The sequence below is a fragment of the Camelus bactrianus genome, chromosome 3 (genome assembly GCF_048773025.1).
Source record: "Camelus bactrianus isolate YW-2024 breed Bactrian camel chromosome 3, ASM4877302v1, whole genome shotgun sequence".
NCBI classification, from domain to species: Eukaryota; Metazoa; Chordata; class Mammalia; order Artiodactyla; family Camelidae; genus Camelus; species Camelus bactrianus.
In genome coordinates, this window is record NC_133541.1 from 80,302,248 (window position 1) to 80,323,626 (window position 21,379).

Sequence of the window (21,379 nt, forward strand, 5' to 3'; positions counted from 1 at the left end):
ATCTCGTTATTTGTCTTGCCTCAGTAGTGGCTTTTCATTCTATTTCATCCAAAAGCTGGTTTCTGAGGAAGGGAACTCTTTTTTGGATGAACACATTTTGTGCATTTTCTTTGGGACCAATATCTTTCAAATATCCTAGAAATGAATTTGGAAGTTCATAGTCCTGAATGATAAGAGTCGAGGTGACGACTGTGGAAGGGAGGGGTGCGTACCCCATGCTAGTCTCCGATACAGCCTCCTCGGACTCCCCTCTGGGTTTCCTCAGCGTTTTCAGTGCCTCTGTTAGGGCAACTTCTACCAGCACTGTGGTCATTCATTTATATTTTGCTTCCTCATCAAACACCAAGAGGCCTTTTCATCTTTGTATCAACAGAACTTTACAAATAGCAGCGTTCAATAACTAACTGAAAAAAAAGAGCTTGGTTTTATTGACTATTTGGTTTAAAGGTTAACCAAAAAAATCTTACTTATTTTTGTTCATGCTGTTGAAAACAAGTTATGTAATGTAATGGTTCAAGGTTTTGCCTTAGTAGGCAGAATATTTTAGATATAAATGGTAATTCAGTGTGTTTGGTAATGTAGATTGTTATTTTGAATGTCAGTTACTCTTTTCTAGTTGAGCCATTTTGCACATGCAGATTCTTTGTTGGGATGCATTTGAATGTCTTATGACCTCAGTCATTCTCATTTTTCCTTCTTCTCTTTTTTTTTATAATCATTTTCCTTTATTTTTGTTATTAACTTACATTTATTTGTTCACTTGTTTCCAAAAGTATTAAAATTATATAATTAAAAGTCTCCCCTCCGTTTCTGATCCCCAGCCAGTTCACCTCCTCTAAGCAACACTTATCATGAAGTTCTATAATATTTTTTCAAAGAAATTTTATGCACATACAAATACAAATATATGTTCTCCTCTTAGGAGAACTAGACAAGTAGTAGCATATTGTTTGCTTTTTTTAAAAACTGAGTTACTTCTAAGACCACTTTCTTCAATAGTATGTAACAATTTTCTCATTTTATTAATTCCATACTATTTATTTACTTATTCTAAATACTGTTTATTCCATTTTGCAGACATCTGTTTGTTTAACCCCTTTCCCTATTAGTGGATATTTAGATTATTTCTAGTCTTTTGCTAATACAGTCAGTGCTGTAACAAATGATCATATGTGTTCACTCTGACCCGTGTAAATATGTTGATAGGACAGGTTTCATCTAAGGAAATAGAATTTTGTGGTCAAAGAATATGTGCATTTATGACCTGATAAATTGCCCTCTCAGAGGTTGTGCTGGTTTACACTTGCACCTGCAATCTATGATTCCTGTTTCCCCACACCTTCACTAGTATGGTATGTTATAAAACTTTTAGATCTTTTTCAATATGACAGATCAAAAACATGGTATCACATTTTCCTCTTACGAGTGAAGTTGAGCATCTTTTTTATAATAGGTTTAAGAGCCATTTTTATTTCCTTTTTCATGACCTGATGTTTGTTTCCTTTGTTCATTTTTCTGTGAGGCTGCTCCCGTCTCTTTTTAAGGATTTATAGGAATTTTTATACAACTAGGGAAATTAGTTTTTTGTGATAACAATTGTAAAACGTTTCCTCTGGTTTTGGTGTTTGACTTTTGTACTCTCTTTTTTGTAGTTTTGCCAGGCTTAGAAAACAAAAGCTTCACGTAACCAAGTCAAAAAGTATATCAATATTTTCTTTTAAGGCTCTGGTGTTTTTGTCAGATTTAAAAGACCTTCCTTTTGGTGAGCTTACAAAAATACATGATTTCTTCTAATATGGTGGTAGTTTCATTTTTGTACATCCAAATCTTTCATCTGCCTGGAATTTTTCTTGATATATTTGGCATGAGCCAACAGTTAAGCTTTATGTTTCTCCGGATGGCTATTTAGTTGTCCCCAAATCAGTTTTCAGTAAACTGTGTTTTTCCCACTGATTTGATTGTCTGCCTTTATAATATTCTGAAATTCCGAGAGTGTTGGGTCAATTTTGGACTTTCTCTTCTGTCCTGTTGACCTCCCAGATATTTTATGTGCCACTACCACATGGTTTTAGTTATTAATGTGTTTAAATCTATCAAGGCTGCGTCTCCCTTATTACTTTTCCTTTTCAGCGTTTTCCTGGCTATTCTACCTGTACTTAATGTTCTTAACAAATACATACCTAAAATGATTTTATTTAGTCTGTATTTTTTAAGAGCTCACTTTTATGCTGAGCACTGCCCTGAATTCTCTACTAGGAAGGAAACCCAGGGTGTATAAGGCACTGTCCCAGATCAGACCACAGAGCTTTCAGTCTCATTGAGGAGGAAAAGCACATGTCAAGGAGGCTGAGGGCTGAGGAGAGGTCCCCACACGACCATGTGACCTGATGATGGGGCAGGCCTCTCCCACCCTCTTCCTGCTGATGACTCTCACTCCCAGTTCATTGTGGGCAGTGAGCTTGAAGTATATTATATTTGGAGTATCTAAGCAAATATAAAGCAGTTACACTGGAAAGTTCAAGCTTGTGATGGGATGTACTCGAAGGACATATCCCGTGTTATACCTGCAAGTTACTTTACTCTGGTGAAGACCATTAACCACAGCTCTAGAGTTAAAGTAGATGAAATTGTCCTGCTTTTGCCCTAAAAATCTTCTCTTATCAACGTCAAAATGAAAAGTGAATATAGCAGTGTGTTACTATCTGTCATTTTGATAACTAATGTCCCCACACCCCACACAGGTTAACTTGAAACAGATTATATATATTATATGGATCATATGGAATGTAATGGAATTATTTTTACAGTTGAACTTAATTCTTGACATGGAATCAGTTATTGAAAAATGTGACATTTAGAATGTTTTCACTCTATAGAATATTGAGTACATTAACATACTTCTAAAGTAAATGTCACTTTACAGTTTGTAATTGACAGCCCTCACCCCTGGCTCCAAAAATAACACTTTCTTTTCTTCCTGCTTCATAGACGGGCTTGACCTTTCAGCTGCCCTCCGCGTGTGGGTTCCTCAGGACTTGGCCTGTGTCCTGTCCTTTTTATTTTCTCTATTTTTCCCTTTGATCTCATAAAACTACCTAAATACTGACGTCTTCCAAATTTATTTCAATAGTGCAGACTTCTCCTCTGAGTGACTTGCATTTCCTCTGTGTACTTGGCATCTATACTTAGATGACAATGGCCAAAGTGAAACCTCTTCCCTCCCTGCGTCCAGCCCTATTGTACTCAGGAAGTGGCACAGCCATCCACTGTGTCAGAGTAGAAACTCAGCCGTCTGTGACTCTTTTTTTTTTTTTTTAAATCACTCCCACATTGAGCCAATCAGCAAGTTCTAGCAAGATCTCCAAACTGTATTTCTAGTGCACCCACTATCTTCATTCCCACGCCAACCCCGACTCACCATGGTCCAGGTCAGGGGGATACTAACAACAGCCAGTCAGATGCAGTAGTGCTTCCTAACTTGTGTCTTCCCTTGTATACGCTGGTTTTCCCACAGCAGTAGGATGAGCCCTTTAATCTGTAAATCACATCATGTCATTCCTCTGCCTAATACCTTTTAGTGGGTTCCCACTGCGCTTGGAATGAAATCCAGTCTTGACACTCATGCAGGAAAAATGGGGCACGAGAGGATGGCCATGTCCCAGGACCCAGGCGAGTCACTGGGACGTGCCCCACCAAGTGAGGGTCCTTGGCTTCATTCAGGAAAGAATTCAAGAGTGAACCATACTTGAACAAAGGTAGATTTATTCAGAGAGGTGCACACTCCATAGACCTAATGTAGGCCGTCTCAGAAGGCCAGAGAGGCTACGAGGCATGTGGGTGGGTATTCAGTTTACATTAAAATAGATACAGACTCCATAGACAGAATGCAGGCCATCTCAAAAGGCAGGAGAAAGGCCACGCAGGAGGTGCAGGGTTGTGAGTTTTTATAGGCCAGTAACTTCATATGCTAACAAGTGCAAGGATTATTCCAACTACTTTGGGAAAGGGGCTGGGATTCCCAGGAATTGGGTCCTAACCTACTTTTTGACCTTTCATGGTTAGGCTTGAAACTGTCGTGGCGCCTGTGGGAGTACCATTTAGCACGCTGTTGTATTACAATGAGCATATAATGAAGCTCAAGGTCTACTGGGAGTTGAATCTTCCACCATCTTGATGCTAATTGCTGTGTCTTTCTTTTAATAGTTAGGCCCTGCCCCCTTCCCTCCTGTCTCAACACCATGATCAGCAAGGTTCTACATGTCTGGTGCCTCTTTGTCTCTTCAAACTCATCTCCTTTCACTCTGCCCCTTGATCATTAAGTTTCAACCACTCTGGGGTTCTTTCATTTCCTTAAGCATGCTAAGCTTTTTATAGCCCATGGCTTTTACGTGTGCTGTTACCTTTGCCTAGAATGTTCTTCTCCTGGCTGTTTATGTGACTGGCTCTTCTCTTTGTCCAGGTGTAGCCCTAAATGGTTCTTCTTGAGATGTCTTTCCTGATGACCACATCTGCTGTCACCTCCAATATATTGTTCTCTATCTCATCTCTTTGTTTCCTTAATGGCAGTGTCCACAGACATATTTATCAAATTGCTATAGGTCTGTCTTTCCTGATGAAAGTTAGTTTTGTGGGGCAGACCCTCGGTCTGCTATAAACCCTCTGGGGTGGCTAGTATGTAGCATAGTGCCTGACACATAGTGAGTATTCAGTACCCTGGATATCTTATAAGTAAATGAATAAAGAAAGGAATAAGCAGCAATTAAGGGTGGGATTATGTGAAGAATAGAAGAAAATATTTCTTTCTTAATTTTAGCATTGTAATATGTACTGTGATCAAACAAAACCAAGAATAAAGTCATTTTAGGTGTTGGTTAAATCTTGATAGTAAAAAGCAACTACGAGATAGAAGATTTCTCTGGGGACGTTACTGGACTTGCTCTGGAATTGCAAAATGCTGCTGCTGCAATGACTTAGCATTTAATGGGATGAGTTCTCTACAGATTTGGAAAATGTCATAGATTTATTTTACTTGTTTTTTGCTTCAGGCTTCTCATATCCTGTGAGCATACTTAATTAGCATTAGGACCGGTCCAGTGATTAGGATGGTCAACAGTAACTGAGGAATAGCAAGGTAGTTCATTTACAAGCATTGATTATTCTCTACTAGGTGGATGTGGAGCCTGTCCTTACGGAGCCTCACGGACAAGTAGGGGTGGCAGTCCTAGAAAGACATCCTTATCGTCCTCTGTGGCTGCATCAGTAAGATGCACATACAGGGATCGTGGTAGAACAAAGGAGGGAGTTTTCAGATTTGTCTAGGGCATGGACAGTGTTCTAAAGGAGGTGACCGTGGAGTTTGGTCTTGAGTAAGAATTTGCTAGGTGGAAAGACTTTCCAGTCCATAGGACAGAATGGTCAAGGACCTACTTGGGCAGGTCCATCGGAAGGTAAAGGGGAAGGCTTCTGAGAACACCAGTGGCACAGTGTTAAAGTTATGGGAATAACAGAGAACCAGCCTTGTCAGGGAAGTGAGCAGAGGGAGCCATCACAAGGGGCCTGGAAAGAGTATAGAATGAGATCAGAGGAACAAGTGAGTGATGAGAGGAGGGCCAGGCCGTGAAAGATTGAACACTGGAGGTAGCATCGCTATACATCAAAATTGGCATTTCTTTACCAGTTGCCTGGGAAGATACTTACTCTGCCTTTCTGCTGCTGTTGCGGGAGTGGTGTGGGGAGCGCCTGTCTTGCGACTGTGCTCGGGATCTGCAGCACGGCTTTTGACTCTCCGGAGGCTTGATGCTTCTTACTCCTTTTAGGGCTGGATTTGATTTTTTGCCAAGTCATTCAGAGCCATGTTCAGTGAAGAAAGTAGACAAACTGGGGAATCCCATTTTCAGTAGAAATGGAAATGTAGATTTAAATAACAATGCTGTTTTTCTTACATGACCTGTAATAGGCCCTGATAGCAATTTCCAAAGAGAGCAGTTCCATCATCTCCGGGAGTACAGAGCCTCTCAGAGTAACTAGTTGGAAGGATACATTCTTTCGGGTATAAATGGCTTAATAGATTTTAGGGTCACATTCCTTTATGGTTATACAGTACCCAGGAAGTACTCATTGCTAGAAAGTTTAGAAGGCTTCTACCAGGACATCTATACAATCTTTTGTATATCTTTATTATTGAAATCCTTGTTGCCACCGTGGTATTGAAAGTGGGGAAGTGAACAGAAATATTTCTGTAGCCAACTTGGCTGCTTTATTTATGATCTGTTTATTGGGAACTGGAGTTTTTTTTTTAACTGTCTAGTAGCATTTATCAAATCCTTTGAGGTCCCTGGATGAAAAGTTACGATAAAGGCATACCTAAAGCCATTATATAGCCAGAGCTTAATTTGTTACAATTTTGTTGTGTTTATGAGAGATTCTGCTGGTTCTCCCACTTTTTGAGGTACCAGAAAGAAGTAATACTTTTTGTCCTCAAATTCCTGTCTTTGCAAAGCAGCACTCATAGCAGGGTTTGAATAATAGCGTAAGAAGTAGCTGTGACCCACAGGATAATTAACGTAGAATGGGGATTTGTAACCATCTAAGTGGTGGGAAATTGACTTTCCTGACTCCAGAGGAGCGGAGTCATGGTGGAGATCTGCTCAGCCAATTTCCTTTGCAGCTCACCTGAGGACACACTGTTCTCACATGGGTTGCTTTCATTCCACACTTTTCTACCTAAGTTGGCTACTTACCATGAGGCAAAGGATATGTCATCTTTCTCAGTGGGGGAGCACTGTTGGCATTCTGGGCAGACAGGTCCTTTCTGTGCGTGGGACTCTCAGAATTGCAGCATGCTTGGCACCCCTGGCTTCCTGGCTGTAAATGCCAGTAGCCTTCACAAGTCACTGTGGCAGTCAGAAGTGTCATCACACATTTCCAGATGCTCTGGTTGTTTATGGACTGGAGCCTGGTGGACTTGTTTACTGAACAGTCAGGGAAGACAGGAAACATTCTTCTCTGTTCCTCTTACTGTGTCTGTCTGTCTGTCTGTCTGTCTTTCTATCTCTCTCTCTCCTTTATTTTCTTTTTGTTTTCTTTCATTGTGGAGTGAGGAATGATGGAAATAAGAAAAAGGAACCTCTATTAAAAAAAAAAAGGAAGGTCAAAAACAAATTAATAATCCAAGGCAAGGCTAAGGGAGAGCAAAAGAAAAGAGATTTAAAAAATAGAGCAGTAGTGAAGAAGCTGGAAGAAATGATTTTGTCACATTTGTCCTGGTCCCTTGTGATTTTTCCCTCTGAAGCCAAGAATAAGATTTCCTGTAAGAATACTCGTGTATTGTTGCATTATAGAGTATGAATGATTGCAGAGACACCGTGAATAGATTTCACTGAGAAGAGGGCTCAAGCTGTGCTAGCTTTAGCTGCAGACCCTCAAAGACGAGAGCCACTTGTTAGAAGGCACATCCATGTGGCTTCACCTAGGGAGAGGTATATTCCTGGGAGACCTGAGCCCCTTATTTTAAAATGATGTTTCTTACATGATTGTCCAGAAGCACAGACTCCGAAATACCTTCAGCTCCCGTAGAGAACGTTTTGAATTTTAATTTGTGTAAAACAGAATTCTCCTTTTCTGCCATTTTCGAAAAATAGTGTACCTGGCTAGCATTTAGAAGTTATGACCTCTAGCTTGCCACAATTGCTAAAAGTCACCTGTGATGTATTTTAAAAATCTGCGCTAACACTTGTGGACCATTCATGCCATACTGAAGCTGATTTTCTACTTTATTTTTTCAGTTGTTCATGGTGGACAATGGAGCAGATGACTGGAGAATAGCCATGACTTATGAGCGTATTTTCTTCATCTGCTTGGAAATACTGGTGTGTGCTATCCATCCCATACCTGGGAATTATACGTTCACATGGACGGCCCGGCTTGCCTTCTCCTATGCCCCATCCACCACCACCGCTGATGTGGATATTATTTTATCTATACCAATGTTCTTAAGACTCTATCTGATTGCCAGAGTCATGCTTTTACATAGCAAACTTTTCACTGATGCCTCCTCTAGAAGCATTGGAGCACTTAATAAGATAAACTTCAATACGCGTTTTGTTATGAAGACTTTAATGACTATATGCCCAGGAACTGTGCTCTTGGTTTTTAGTATCTCATTATGGATAATTGCCGCGTGGACTGTCCGAGCTTGTGAAAGGTAAGTTTGTTTCTTTTCCTGAGAACGTAATTTGCTGTACGGTGTTCTTGAAAGTTGGAGAAAGAAAACAGTTTTGACTAGAGGCGTGTAGTTTATGCACTCTTGAAAATTTGAGGTTCTCGACTGGGCTTCTTTTAAATGGGTGCGACACAACTTTTCTTAAGATGTTTGCCTACAGGAGTATCTTGATGGTTAGGTGTTTTTTTGTTTTCTGTTTTTTGTTTTTTCAAATTTGATCAGTTTTCAGCCGAGGGCTGCCTTTTTAACCCATGTCTAAAACTTGGAGACCTCCAAATCGTATGGGAGACTTCGATCAGAAATGTTTGTTTAATGGTAATACTGAATCATTTTGGTGCCTCTTTGGTTACAGTGTTGATTGTTGTTGAGATAGAAATCCAGGCGAAAAGTGGTGATGCAAGTTGTCTGAACTTTAGGGAACATCTCAAAGTGGTCTGTTGATTGTAGTGCCTATTTATACTAGTGGTCACGTGATTACTGTATATTCCTTGTAATGTATTTGGTTTTATTGAACTCTCAACAGTTAGTGAAAAGGGGCCGTTTACATTTGTTTTCTTGTCTGAAGAGCTCTGGTGGTGTGGTGCTAGACAGTCAGAACTCGGGAGCTGCTCAGTGAGTCTGAGTTAATCAGTTAGAGCATCAGTGATGATAACCTTGCCATTTAACAGACAAACAGAAATAGATTTGTTACGTAAATAGGAGGAACACTATCATAATGAGATGGGAAACATCTTGTGACCTCAGTGAAGAAAATTCCAGTTGAAATCAGCTATAGACATTTAGAAATGATTTAAATGTTTATAGAACTTAAATATTAGGAGATTGGTGTTTGTGGTAGCTAGGTATTTTCAAATTTAGCTTTGAAAATCAAAATCGTACACACACACAAATAGTTTAACAACGAAAAATGTCTGTATGAGAATTTTTGCAAAATTAGCAAAGCCAGGGCACCCCTCCCCCATTTCTGTTTTCCAGAAGTAATCACTTTAAATTCATTTAGCCCTTTCTGTGGTAATTACTTTCCATATTTCTAAGTGGTATTGCTTATGTTGCTACATCTAGATTTTCTGTCTAGATTTTTATGGAAGTTGAGGTTTTAGTTTTCTTTCACTTTTTCTTGAACTTGTTTCTCCCTCTTTCTTCGTTGGTTCCCTCATTTTGGCTGAATTTGTTTTCCAGTAGCTTCTCAGAAAAGGTAGTGGGTGAGAGAGAGTTTTTGAGACCTGACAGGTATAGCAGTCTTCATTCTTGTCTTCTGCTTAATTGATAACTGGGCAGAATAGAAAACTCTGGATTGAAAATTATTTTCTCAGAATATTGAAGACTTTGTGAATGAAAAATACCACAAGCCACATCAATAAACAAGGAATGCTGAAGTCAAGTCATCAGCCGCCGCTGCCGCCCCCGCAGTGAAGACAGCCTGGCCTCTGCAGCCACCCACGATAGTGCACCTGAGGGGACTCAGAATAAGAAAGGGCAGGGTACTGGCCCTAGATAGCTAGTTGCTTGTCAAAGAAATGATTTCATTGAGCCCAAACGTTTGCTCCCTCCCATACATAGAAAAGCACTAAATTCTTTAACTTGAGATGTCCAGTTTTCTTTAACAGTAATCTTTAATGCTCCAACTACCTCGTTTTTGTTGTAAGACTCCTATATATCCTGGATCCTCCCCTGCCTCTTTGGAGCAGCCCCTCAGAGAGATCTGAGAGGCTGTCATCCCAGGCTCGGAGTCCTTAGAAATGTCCACCAAACAAAACATAACTCTCAGCTTATAGGCAGTGCATTTATTTCAGTCGACAACTTCATTTTCCTCCAGCTTTCAGGGTCCAGCAGTCTGATGCTGTTCTCATTTTTTACCCCCCTCCCTTTTTTTTTTTCTAGAAGCTTTTGAGGATCATGGATCTAAAATGGCACAAGGAGGGTATATCTTGATGTGATTCTGTTTTAATCCAGTGGGCCTGTTCAGTCTTGAAATTAATCTTCAGTTCCTGGAAATTTTCTTAAATTAATGATTTTTGTTCCTATTCTTTTGTTGTGTGGATATTGGCCCTCCTATGTTCTTAATTTTCTCATTTTCTTTCTGTATTCTTTTCCATCTCTGTTTTTGCTTTTTGTATGGAAGAGAACCTCAATTTAGCTTTCAGATTCTTTCTTTTGGAATTTTGTTTCTTTATTATGTATTAATTCACAGTGTCTCGTATTTGATCCCCGAATGCCCATTTTTTGAAGATAGTGTCATGCTTTTTCCCCCATAGATGTACTGTTTTATTTCTCTAGAGAAGTTAATGGTAATTTTTGGAATTTTTTCTATTTGTACATATATTTTTTTGGTTTCCCCAAAGATGATTATGATTTAGTTCTCTTTGTTTTGTTTCCTTTTGGCTTCTGTCTGTTTTATAAGGTTTCCTTAAGTGTTTGGTAACCTTGGCTGTCCACTCGTACTTAAGACTGAGGCTAAAGACCTGATTAGAAGCTTTCTGTACAAACCTGGAAAGTGTCGGCTGTGGGCTTCACTACAGGGTGATTTGGATGGGGGCATGAAACACTGATTTCAGTATCTGTACATATTTTTATTTCTCTCTGAACAGTCCTACTGACTCATGGGAAGTCTTTGTCCTGCCATGAAGGTAGATGCCTGGATAACAGCATACTGGGAATTGAAAGACGGGGCAAAGAAGAGGTCTCAACAGTCACTATGTGAACATCGACTTACCCTCCTAGTTGCAGAGGAGATACCCTGCAGTCAGTCAGCCCAGAGACCTTGCCTTTTACCTTTCCGGGTTGGCAGAGGCGTTACCAGTCACACAGGGTTGAAGAGGGAGCCTAGGTGTCGAAGTGCTTGTATGCAGTATCTGAACCTGTCCTCACACTTAAAGCTCTGCCATTATCTTCTCTCTCAGAAGTACTGGTGCCCAGGATCCCTGAGTCTTTGGTTGTGTGTGTGGAGGGAGGGCGAGGTTGCTGGTTTTCAGTGCAAATAGGGTTGCTTCCTGATTTTTCGCCACTGCTGGGCTAGAATTCTCCTTTCCCCAGTCAGGTAAGTGAGTTTTCACTTGTCAGTTGGCTTTCAAACCTCTTTCTTCTTGTCCTTATGGGTTGATGCTTTTTTTGGTTTGTTTTATAGTCATTTTAAGGGGGTCTGGGAAGGGAGCTGAGGCCAGCATGTTTGTGGAATCCACCTGTTTTTATGAGAAATTCTATAGTGACAAGTTTTTAATACTATGGATCTGAATCTTTTTTTTAGAATGTCTCTACATAAATACAGCATTTGAGGGATTAAAGTTTTTCCTTTTAAAAAAAGATAGACTCCTCATGGTAATGCTTTATTTCCTAGCTGTCATGGTATTTAGAGGCTTATGATATTTTCTGGAGCAGATGTACCTATGAAGTTTGAAGAATAAATATGGAAAACCTTAGTTGATAAACCTATTTAGTTTATGAAAATGACTCTTGGTTGAAAGTTGTGCATAACAACATAACCAGGGGATAAAAGCAGAGTTGAACAATACCTGCATCCATGTGGGTGGTCCCTATTGCATCTGCTTCCCAAGGGCCAATTAAATAACAAAAATGTGCAAGCCATTCATTGTCTTTTCAAAATGGCTCATCCTAGCTGTTTGAACCCATTGTCACTTAAATACAGAAAGCCTGAGGCAAGCGATGCCAGATCTTCTTCGAAGCCTAAAAGTTAGTGTGTTTTTTAACATGCTGAGATTGTCAGATGAAGGACCCTCCCTGTTTTCATATAAAGAGGTGTGAAAAAGGGACAGTTATCTGTTTCACATCAAGAATGAGTCTGTAGCCAGCAGTTACCTAAAAGGAACACATCCATGGTCTGAGGAAGGGAGGGAGCCCAGACCAGGGCTGGAAAACGAGGATTTAGTCCCTGTTGTGTAATTTAGGGGCTGAGTCAGCTCAGGCCAACCAGCTCGCTTCTTTTTGCCTTGGTTTCTTCCTTACAAACTCCGTGGATCGATCAGCTTTTCTCTTCCAAAGGTAACATTTTATAATTGTACAAATGTGTCGAAGAAGAGAAAAATCATTAACCAGCATGGTGACAGTGGAAGATTTTCCACATTTCATTCTTCATTAAACTTCCCGTTTTGCTGCACAAAATCCCTAGACTATGATTTGTAAGATACAAAGATATAAAAAAATTTTTTTGGTTTGTTTTTTACAAAGTTCATTTTGAATATGATATAGCCTGCATCTTACACTTCCTTAGATGTTTACTTTCTGGCTGTTCTTCCATCCGTCTTTCCTGCTTTCCTTCCTTCCTTTCTTTTGTGAAATTTGTAATACTTCAATATAACACACAACTCTCCTGTTTTTTGGTTTGGAATTTGGATTTGAATGAGCTCCACTAGGCCCATCCTTGGTTCATCCAAACATTCCTTCCATATAAAGGAGGATTCACACCCGATAACTAAGTTATCCTCTTAGTAAACGAGAGTAACTCTAAGAATGTTTTTTAAAGGAGAGAGTTTTTGAGAGAGAGAGAGGCAGACGGCTTTCTGGAGCAATTTTACAAACCTATCCATCTCCTTTCTCCGAGCACAACACATCTAGAGGTTTCTGGAAAATGTTCTCCATTAATGAGGAGGGTGTCCTATAGGAGGCATCTGTTCCTGATGGATTACTTTCCCTGGCAGATCAGGTACCTCTGATTCACCTATAAGTAAGAAGGACTCTTCTTTTCTATTCGTTCCTTCATTCCTTTTTTCTTTCTTTCCTTTTACTGTCTTTGAGAATAAGAGGAGGCAGATCGGCATTATTTCTGGGGCCTACATTTGTCAGGAGGAGGCTACCCCAGACCAGATCACAGCATCCTTTCTATCTTTGGTTCTGGTCTGACCTCGTGTTTTGGTGACATCAGGCCTGGAAAGAACACTCTCTTCTGAAGCAGCCTGGGAAGTATGGCCTGCTGCTGTTCACGGGGACCTTGGCCAAGGCATTTAATCAAATGTATCAGGGGAAGCTTCAGGAACATTTGTATCTTGGGACTGTGACTCCAAGAGCTTGGAGTGCTGAAAATTGGGAACTATCCTATCCCGACTTACATCTTTTGAGCCTTCACTGGCCTTGTGAAGGTAGCATAGGTGAGTGTTCAACCTGAAGTGTGTTGTGCGATTTCTGAGGAAAGTCAGTAGCTGTTTTGTAAGGGTACGAGTGGATACCGTGGGCCAGTACTGTGTTACACAGAAAAAACCATTTTGCTTTGTGAATGTGCATTGAGAATATCCAAGACAGGAAAGGAACATTTTCTTCAGCCAGAACGATTGGCATATCTCAATACTGATATTTCAGAAGGAGGTGGGAAGGGATTGTAAGTTTTGGCACAGTTTGGGAATTTTTAAAAATGTTTCTTTGTTCAGTACATTATTTTTCTGTCTACTACAAGTTTTATAATGTGGGAGTGGGCCCACTTTGGGATGGAGAGGAAGAAGGAGAAAGGAAAGGCGAGCTGGGAACTTTGGTGGCAATGTTGCAAGTAGAAAAGCAGACACTGAAGAAATCTGTAATAAGCCAGAGATGCTGGGCACTGTTTCTGTCACTGGAAAAGATTCATTTAGTTAAGACATTAGTAGCCAATTAAACTTACTGTTTTTATTCATCTCATTTTATCTAAGAGCATTTAAGTATGCAGTAACTCATAAGCATTAGTTAGAGACAGGTTTTTAGAAATGACTTGAGAATGGTTTGCTTTTTTTTTCGAAGTGGGAAAATTGGAGAAGCAAACAATGAAACTTATTTTGAATAGTTCCTAATAATCTAAACTGCATTTTAGATGGATTATGAATAAATTCTTTCCATCACTAAAAACAGATGAAAATCTGTTTGGTATTTATTTTTTAAATTATCCAAGACAACCTGAGGGATGGAATTTAATTAAGGTTTTGAATCTACCATTCAGTGTCTGAAAAGTATGTTTCATTTCTTTCATTAATCAAAAAAAACTTTTTTTTAACTCTGTCCCTAATAGCCACATTGCATTTTTTTTTAATTGCCTGAAAGATGTTTTCTGAACTGTAGTTGAAAGTTACTTTATTATACTGTGGAATATTACAGCCAAATCATACCCCATAATAAAACTTTATATAACATACATTTCATATAAAATAGCTGTTTTTTGGCACAAGGATTGACTCTGTCTTCAGACATCAGTATTATGGAGTTGCTCAGGAAAGTCTTTGTAGGATGAGAATATCTTCTTTTGTAACTAAACCAAACAGGTTTTCATTCTTTTAACACCAATTCATAGAAGACATCTGATTTGGGCTTCTACTTTCTATTGAATATGGGCCCAGAATTTCAACTCCATTTTGTACATACTAAGGTAAAAAGAATACACTTATTCTTGAGAACCAGTAAAACCAAATATAGAATGGTAGTTGTTTACACCTAGGAAATTAATTCAGCATTGTGGTGGTTACCTTTTTGTAACTAGGTGTGAACCTGTTACTGTAAGGTAATGAACATTTATGACTTCCTCTATATAGAGGAAGTTTTACATAAAACTGAACTTTAAGTTTCAACATGTGATAAACTATTTAGAATGCGTAAATGACCTGGATTCTAATTTTCAAGTTTTTTCTTTCAAGAAAGTTTTTGTTGGCTTTAGTTTTCTCTTATATAAGCCAGTTTTTCAAGGAGAGATGGATGGGATCTGAAAATCTTATTTGTTCTGTTTATTTATTTTGTATTACTTATATAGGATCAAATGGAGCCAAATGTGAAATGAGAAGCTGCATTTTAGAACATGAACTTGTTTTCTTGATCCGCTGTCTATGATTTTATTTTACATTTTCAGGAGGCTCACTCAGAGACCTGCCCTCATTCAAGCCCTGACCCCCAGAGATGCCTTATTTCCTGTTGATTTACTTAAATTAGAAACATGTTACTTGTGATCAGGTGTCTTCAATAGTTGTAAAAGTCGTCATAAAATGTCCATGGCAGGGCAGGGGAGACCTCCTGCTGCATCCTTGATTTATTACTGTGTCCCCAGTAATTAGATTATTTCTCACCACTTTGGGTTTCAGCTGTTGCTAAGTAAATTGTAGGCATTTCATCAATGGGTGTGTAATTTGTGGTTGATGGTAATGTAATACTTTGTAAACTTATACTTCCAGGTCTGATTCATACCTACAGATATAGCATTTTCAGGCTCATAAATGAGTCACAATTTTAAAATGGGCCCTTTCAAGTTATAAGAGCTGGCAGTTTGAAAGCATTCATCAGGCATCTGTGCCTTGCAGAGCATCACGGCTCAGGATGATGTTTGCCAAATAAATTGGTCATGAAAATTTTACAGAAAGAAAGCCAGTGCTCTCTCAAGCTTGATTTTCTCTTCATTCCTGCGTAGGTAGGATTTGGTTTTTGGTCTACCTCCTGAGACAACAATAAGCATTGGTATTTGTTGGCAGGGCGCTTTGAGATCCTGGTCTGATGAGTGCAGTTCAAATATACCAGGAATGATTATGTTCAAGCAGAAAAAAGGAGAAGCTGGATAGCTGAGAAATCCAACCTCATGATCTCCTAGTCAGTTCATCACAGTCCTCCCATCCTGACATCCCTCCGATGTCGAGATTTTATGCAGAATGGGTTCTGAGTGTCTTCCCACTTTGGAAAACCCCTTGCTTCATCCATTATGCAGTGTGTATGTGCATCCCTGGGCAGCGTCCTTCTCTCCAGCTTTAGAACCTCCGTGACAGATAGAAAGAACACAGAGTCGCAATGTAGATGTCCTGACATTCCAGCTATTTTGTCTTTAAGAAAATTAGTATATTTCTTAGCCATCTGTGGGGCTTGATGGGACAAAACTGAAGCATTCCCTACTTGCCTGCAGAATTTTCTACGTTCTATTTCTTTTTCAAGTTTAGATCTGTTATTTTTAACATTACTGTATTGCAGAATAGCACTAAAATAACACAAGAAATTCAAGATTTTAGAAGTGCCTTTATATTCAATAAAATGTACAACTTTTGAACAGTTACAGAGTTTGGACAAATTTCCCTCTATTACAGTGTTAAACTTTTGTAACCTTTAGTACATATTAATGGGCATGCTTCCTCTGGTGAGAATTCACTTAGGGAATAAGATGGGCTTTAGAATCGTATCCCAGAGCTGGTGTTGTGGCCCAGAGCACCTCCTATATATAGGAGGGCTGTTTGGCTTGACTTCCTTGAGAGGGACTGGATGATCTATGGCCACCCAGCTTGGCAACCTGGTCGAGCAGAATCTGGCCTATTGATGCTTACTGCAACTCCATGGAGGGTGTGTCAACCCTTGAACTCTCCCTCTCTGCCAGTTCCAGCCCTGTTTTGTCCCTGATTCAGAATCTTACGGATCCATAAATAGTATGATCACTGCCAAATTCCTGGGCATATTGGAAAAGGCCCAGTCATCAGATACTGAAACGTAGCATGGTGGCAAAGTCAAAGCCATTTTGAGTACAGGGTCATTATTCAATAAAGGTTTGGTGAATAAATTAAGGAATTTAAAAAAAAAAACTTCACAGAGAGTTCCATAATTTTTGGCTAAAGTGTAAAAAGAAAAGATTCTTGACATTTTTGTGGGTTTCTTTTTTAACAACTTATTGAAGTAGAATTTATATACATATTTTAATTGTACAATTCAGTAGTTTTTAGTCCGTTTAGAGTTTTGCAACTATCACCACTATGGAGTTTGGAAACAGTTCTCTCATTCCCCTCCCCCACCCACACAAAATCCCTGGTTCCCATTTACAGTAAGTCCCTGCTCCCTCCAGTCCCAGGAGACCACTAGTATGCTGGCTGTCTCCATAGATATGCTTTTCTGAGTGCTACATAGAAATGGAATCAGGTAATACATAGTTGTTTTGTGGGGTTTTTTGTTTTTGTTTTTTTTTTTTGCATCTGGCTTCTTTTACTTAGCTTAAAGATTTTGACATTCAGCCATGTTATAGTTTGTGCCTTTTTACTGATGAGTAGTATTCTGCTCTAAGGAGAAGCCACATTTTGTTCATACGTCACCAATTGATACACATTTAGAAGATTCCCTGTTTGGGGCTGTTATGAGTAAGATTACTGTGATCTTTTGCTCAGAAGTCTCTGTATGAACATATGTTTTGGTTTTTCTTAGGTAGACACCTAAGAATGATTTTTCTTAGGCAGACACCATTGTACATTTTTACCAGCAATCAGCAATACTTGAGGGTCCTGGTTTCCTCACATCCTTGGCAACATTGTCAGTCATAGATACATCATGTCATCAGTCACATATATATATTCTTAAGTATATAATCATATAAGCATTCCAGTGAGTAGAAAGTGGGTTTAGTGTAGTTGTAATTTGCTGTTTTCTAATGACTAATAATGATGAACATCTTTTCATGTGGTCATTCACCATTTGTATCTCTTTGTTGGCAAAATGTCTGTTTAAATCATTTGCCCATATTTAAATTGGGTTATTAGTCTAAGTAAATTGCAAGAGTTCTTAATATATTCTGGTTACCAGTTCTTTATCAAATGCATGATTTGCAAATATTTTCTGTGGCTTGTCTTTTCATTTTCCTTCTTGTGTTTTTGAATACACTGAAGGCGTGCATTCTTGCCTGGAGCTCTAAATCACTCTTGCCTGATGTCCTAAAGCCACAGAAGAAGAAAGCCACCTACACACACCCGAGGGGATGTGAACTCTTTGAAGAGATTTGACTTTCTTGTTAAGTTTGCTGCTTCATAATGCTTCTCCTTCCTGCCCTTTTTCTGCCCTGAAGTCCTGCTTTTCTAGTAGCCACTGTTTTCTAGTAACAAGAAAGAAAGGAAGGAGCAAGGGAGATTATTTTTTTTCAGCTCAACTTAAAAAACACCTTTCTAATTCTTGAGCATTGCTTTGATGATTGTTGTAGCTCTGAAAAATGAAGTCCAGAGAATATGTCATTTTTATACTTAGGGTAAAGATGTTTCTGACTTGCCTCCCATGAAGATACTTAAGATTCTTTTCCCCTCTAGTTAAGGCAATATATATTTTTTTAATTGATGTACAGCTTTCTTCATGACCAAGGGCAAACACCTGTGACATGTGTGACCCTGTTTTAGGGATGCAGTTAAAGATTGTTAAAAATCAGGCTCCCCTTCTTCTTGGTGTGACCTCACCAGACTTTAGGACAGTTCACAGTTAGGACTTTGGAAGAGTGATGCTCTCGCCAGGAGCTGCCTGACCAGATGACCCTGGCTTGACTATTCTTCATAGCGTGCTTTATATCACAGTGACAGGATATCAGAGTAAACATCACAGGGACATGGCGATTGATATTCGACACTCAGGTTTCCACGGTGGCTCAGGGGCAAAAGATTTTTGAGTGACTAGTGCCTAATATCTTTGTGTTCAGGTTTCTTCTCATAGATTTAGTGTTCTAAAAGCTTTCTGTTACATAAAATATACTCCTTTAGTTTATTGCATGGCATTAAATAGTGTAACAGAAGAAGATGCAATTTAAAAATGAGTTTTTGCAGAATTTGATATCTAATGCTGTGGCTTTAGAACCTCTTATGCAACTTCATATAAGAATGATAGCCTGTAAATATGAAAGCCACAATGGATTTGGACTGAGTTGGATTGGCAGAAGATAACTTTTGCCAATAATCATAGTAGAAACTTAAATTTAGTACCTTCCTTGATTTAAAGAAATGGTTCCCAATATTTTATGGGATTAGGCATATTAGTGATCTTCAGCTCTCTGTTTTTGGACAAAACTGGGGCTAGGCTAGGTATTTCTGGGGAATCATGCTGAATCTCCACTTATTATTTTGAGGTCATTTTATGCTTTTGTCCCCAAAGGCACAGGTTACCCAATGAAGCATCCAGGACAGAAAGATCAGCTTTGGGCAGTAACTTTGACCTGGTTTAGCGGCCAGCCTTTGGAATTCCTGGTTTGCGCTATGTCTGGAAAGGGATGAGGATTCTCAGGTTTACTACTCGTTATGGTAGGCTGCCCACCACGCTTTCTAGTGGTTACTAAGCCGTTTTATTCTTTAACAGGTTCTAAGACACTCAGGGGTGTCAGTGTGCAGTGAGAGGCCAGCCACTCTGTTGGGCGATGTATTCCTGTGTGAAGAGTCTCCATTTCTGAAATACTCAGAGCTTTTGTTCCTCTTCTCATTCACCGTACCCCTACTGCATCATCTGGATCCCTGTTTTTTCTGCCCTACTAAGATCGCTGACGTTTATCACGAGGGGGCAGGCGTTTGGGGGAGGGCTGTGATGATGAGTAGTTGATGGTAAGGGGATGAAGGCGCCGTGGTAGGCAGGTTTGATGTGATCTTGAGGAAGAACCAGGAAGGCTACTCTAGTCATTTGTTGCTGGCATAATATGCTCCAGACTTTTACCTGATCCTGGTTAGATTAGGGGTTAAGTGCTCACTGCAGTTTAAAGGTATTATTTGAGTGCTGGTGGCAGTCTGTGCTCATTTGTTCAGGAGCCCCATCTGAACTAAATTCAAGGGTAGAGACCATATCTAGTGCCAATTTAGGCCCACAGCCCAGAGCCCTTTAATGTCTGGGTCAGATGAGGCCTTACAAGTCACCGAATTCTGTCAGGTCAAGAGTGATACCACCGCACCACGAGAATTTACAACATAAATGTTTCCATACAAATGTGCACCCATCAGTCAGAACAATAGAAGGCTGATTAGTCACACTTCAGGAGTGACTTCATATATTGGAATTGAACCCTACAGGAGTCATTCTGAAGAATTCTACTAATAGGAATAATTATATGTGGGGAAAAAACCCTCATGTCTTTATTTTATCATCTTCCAGAAACTGGTTCGTAATTAGAGTTTTACGATTTAGTAAGTTAACAAAGGTTAATGAGGAGCTCTGTGTTCATTTAAAATTTCTTTGAAGCAAGGGCAAAAATAGCGCTCACTGAACATTTGAAGACTGCAGGCACATTGGTCTTGGAAATCTGAAACCTTCCTTCTGTGTTGGACCCACAGGCAGAAGGCCTCATGGAAACGTGACAGGCATGGTACACCCTGCTGGAAACCCTTCTCAGTGTTCCGTCTGGAAGTATTTTTATTGACTCTGCTGGAGCACACAGACTTCTGACAGAGATTCTGGGTCTCTTATCTTGAGTGTTGCTTTCTGGGCTCTCAGCTTCTGTGTGGCCCCGTCACTGACTGGGGTTTGCAAAGAGAAGGCAGAGAGAACCCCACCCCAAGGTGACACAGAGAGAGCTCGGCGGGGCGGAGAGACAGAGGGGCAGAGCACATGCCCCGGAATCAGCATTCCATCCTTCCTTTCACAGGCCTTCCCTTGTTCTAAGATCACTCCCCTCTGCCACTCAGCGTGGGTCCTGCAGTGTGTTTAATGTCACAGGTACTTCTGAGAGCCTCATTAACTGTAATAGACAACCTAGCGCTTTGACACACACACACACACGGCAGGTGCTGCTCCCCGTGGGCTGCAGAACTTTCTAGAATCCCGACCTCAGCCATCTGGGAAGAAAGCCTCATGAGCAGTAAACCGCCAGGATTCCCTTCCTCATACAATCATTTCTTTAAGTAAGCACAGCACCGAAGGAGTGCAAGTGGGCTCTTTGAAAGGTAACATGAGATTTTTTTTCATAGCCCTTTATCCAGTTTTACTTTTTATTAGAGATCCTGTCTGGTTTAGTCTTTGTCTTAATTGTTGCTTCTTATTGATCAGTTTTTGTAGAGACAAATAATCAGGATGAATTGAGGAAATGAAAATCTTTCCAGGGTGCTGAGCTAGCTAAAGCAGTGCTTTGTAAACAGTGGCCTGTGAGTCAGATTTAACCTACCACTTGTTTTCGGACAGACCAAAAGCTGAGAACAGTTTTTACCTTTTAAAATCATTTAGGGGAGGAGAGGACTATGTGACAGAGACCATATGTGGTCTACAAAGCCTAAAATATTTACTGTCTAGCATTTTATGGAACAGGTCGACTGACTCCCAATCTTAAAGTAACATCATTTATGTCAAGTTTGTTTCCAGCACAGTATGATATTATAAATTACAAAGGCTTTTTTCTAATTTTACTTTGAGTTTCAGACAATGAATTTCTATATTTCACAACTTAATCTTTATAATATATTCACAACTAAATATAAACTACTTTTGGTGACCAAGGATCAAACATTGGCACTAGCTTAA

The 21,379-nt window shown here is 39.7% G+C and overlaps 1 protein-coding gene across 5 annotated transcripts in view; it reads left to right on the forward strand.

The window, feature by feature from the left end:
- KCNN2 (potassium calcium-activated channel subfamily N member 2) overlaps positions 1–21,379 on the forward strand; it is a 363,080-nt gene that overhangs the window by 264,350 nt on the left and 77,351 nt on the right. For 4 of the 5 annotated variants that reach the window (XM_074360476.1, XM_074360473.1, XM_074360474.1 and 1 more), the window contains one exon: positions 7,785–8,203. The exons of the other annotated variant lie outside the window; for it this stretch is intronic. In XM_074360476.1, coding sequence (XP_074216577.1) covers positions 7,785–8,203 — 419 coding nt within the window. The remainder of the gene's footprint in view (positions 1–7,784; positions 8,204–21,379) is intronic. 5 annotated transcript variants of the gene reach the window in all.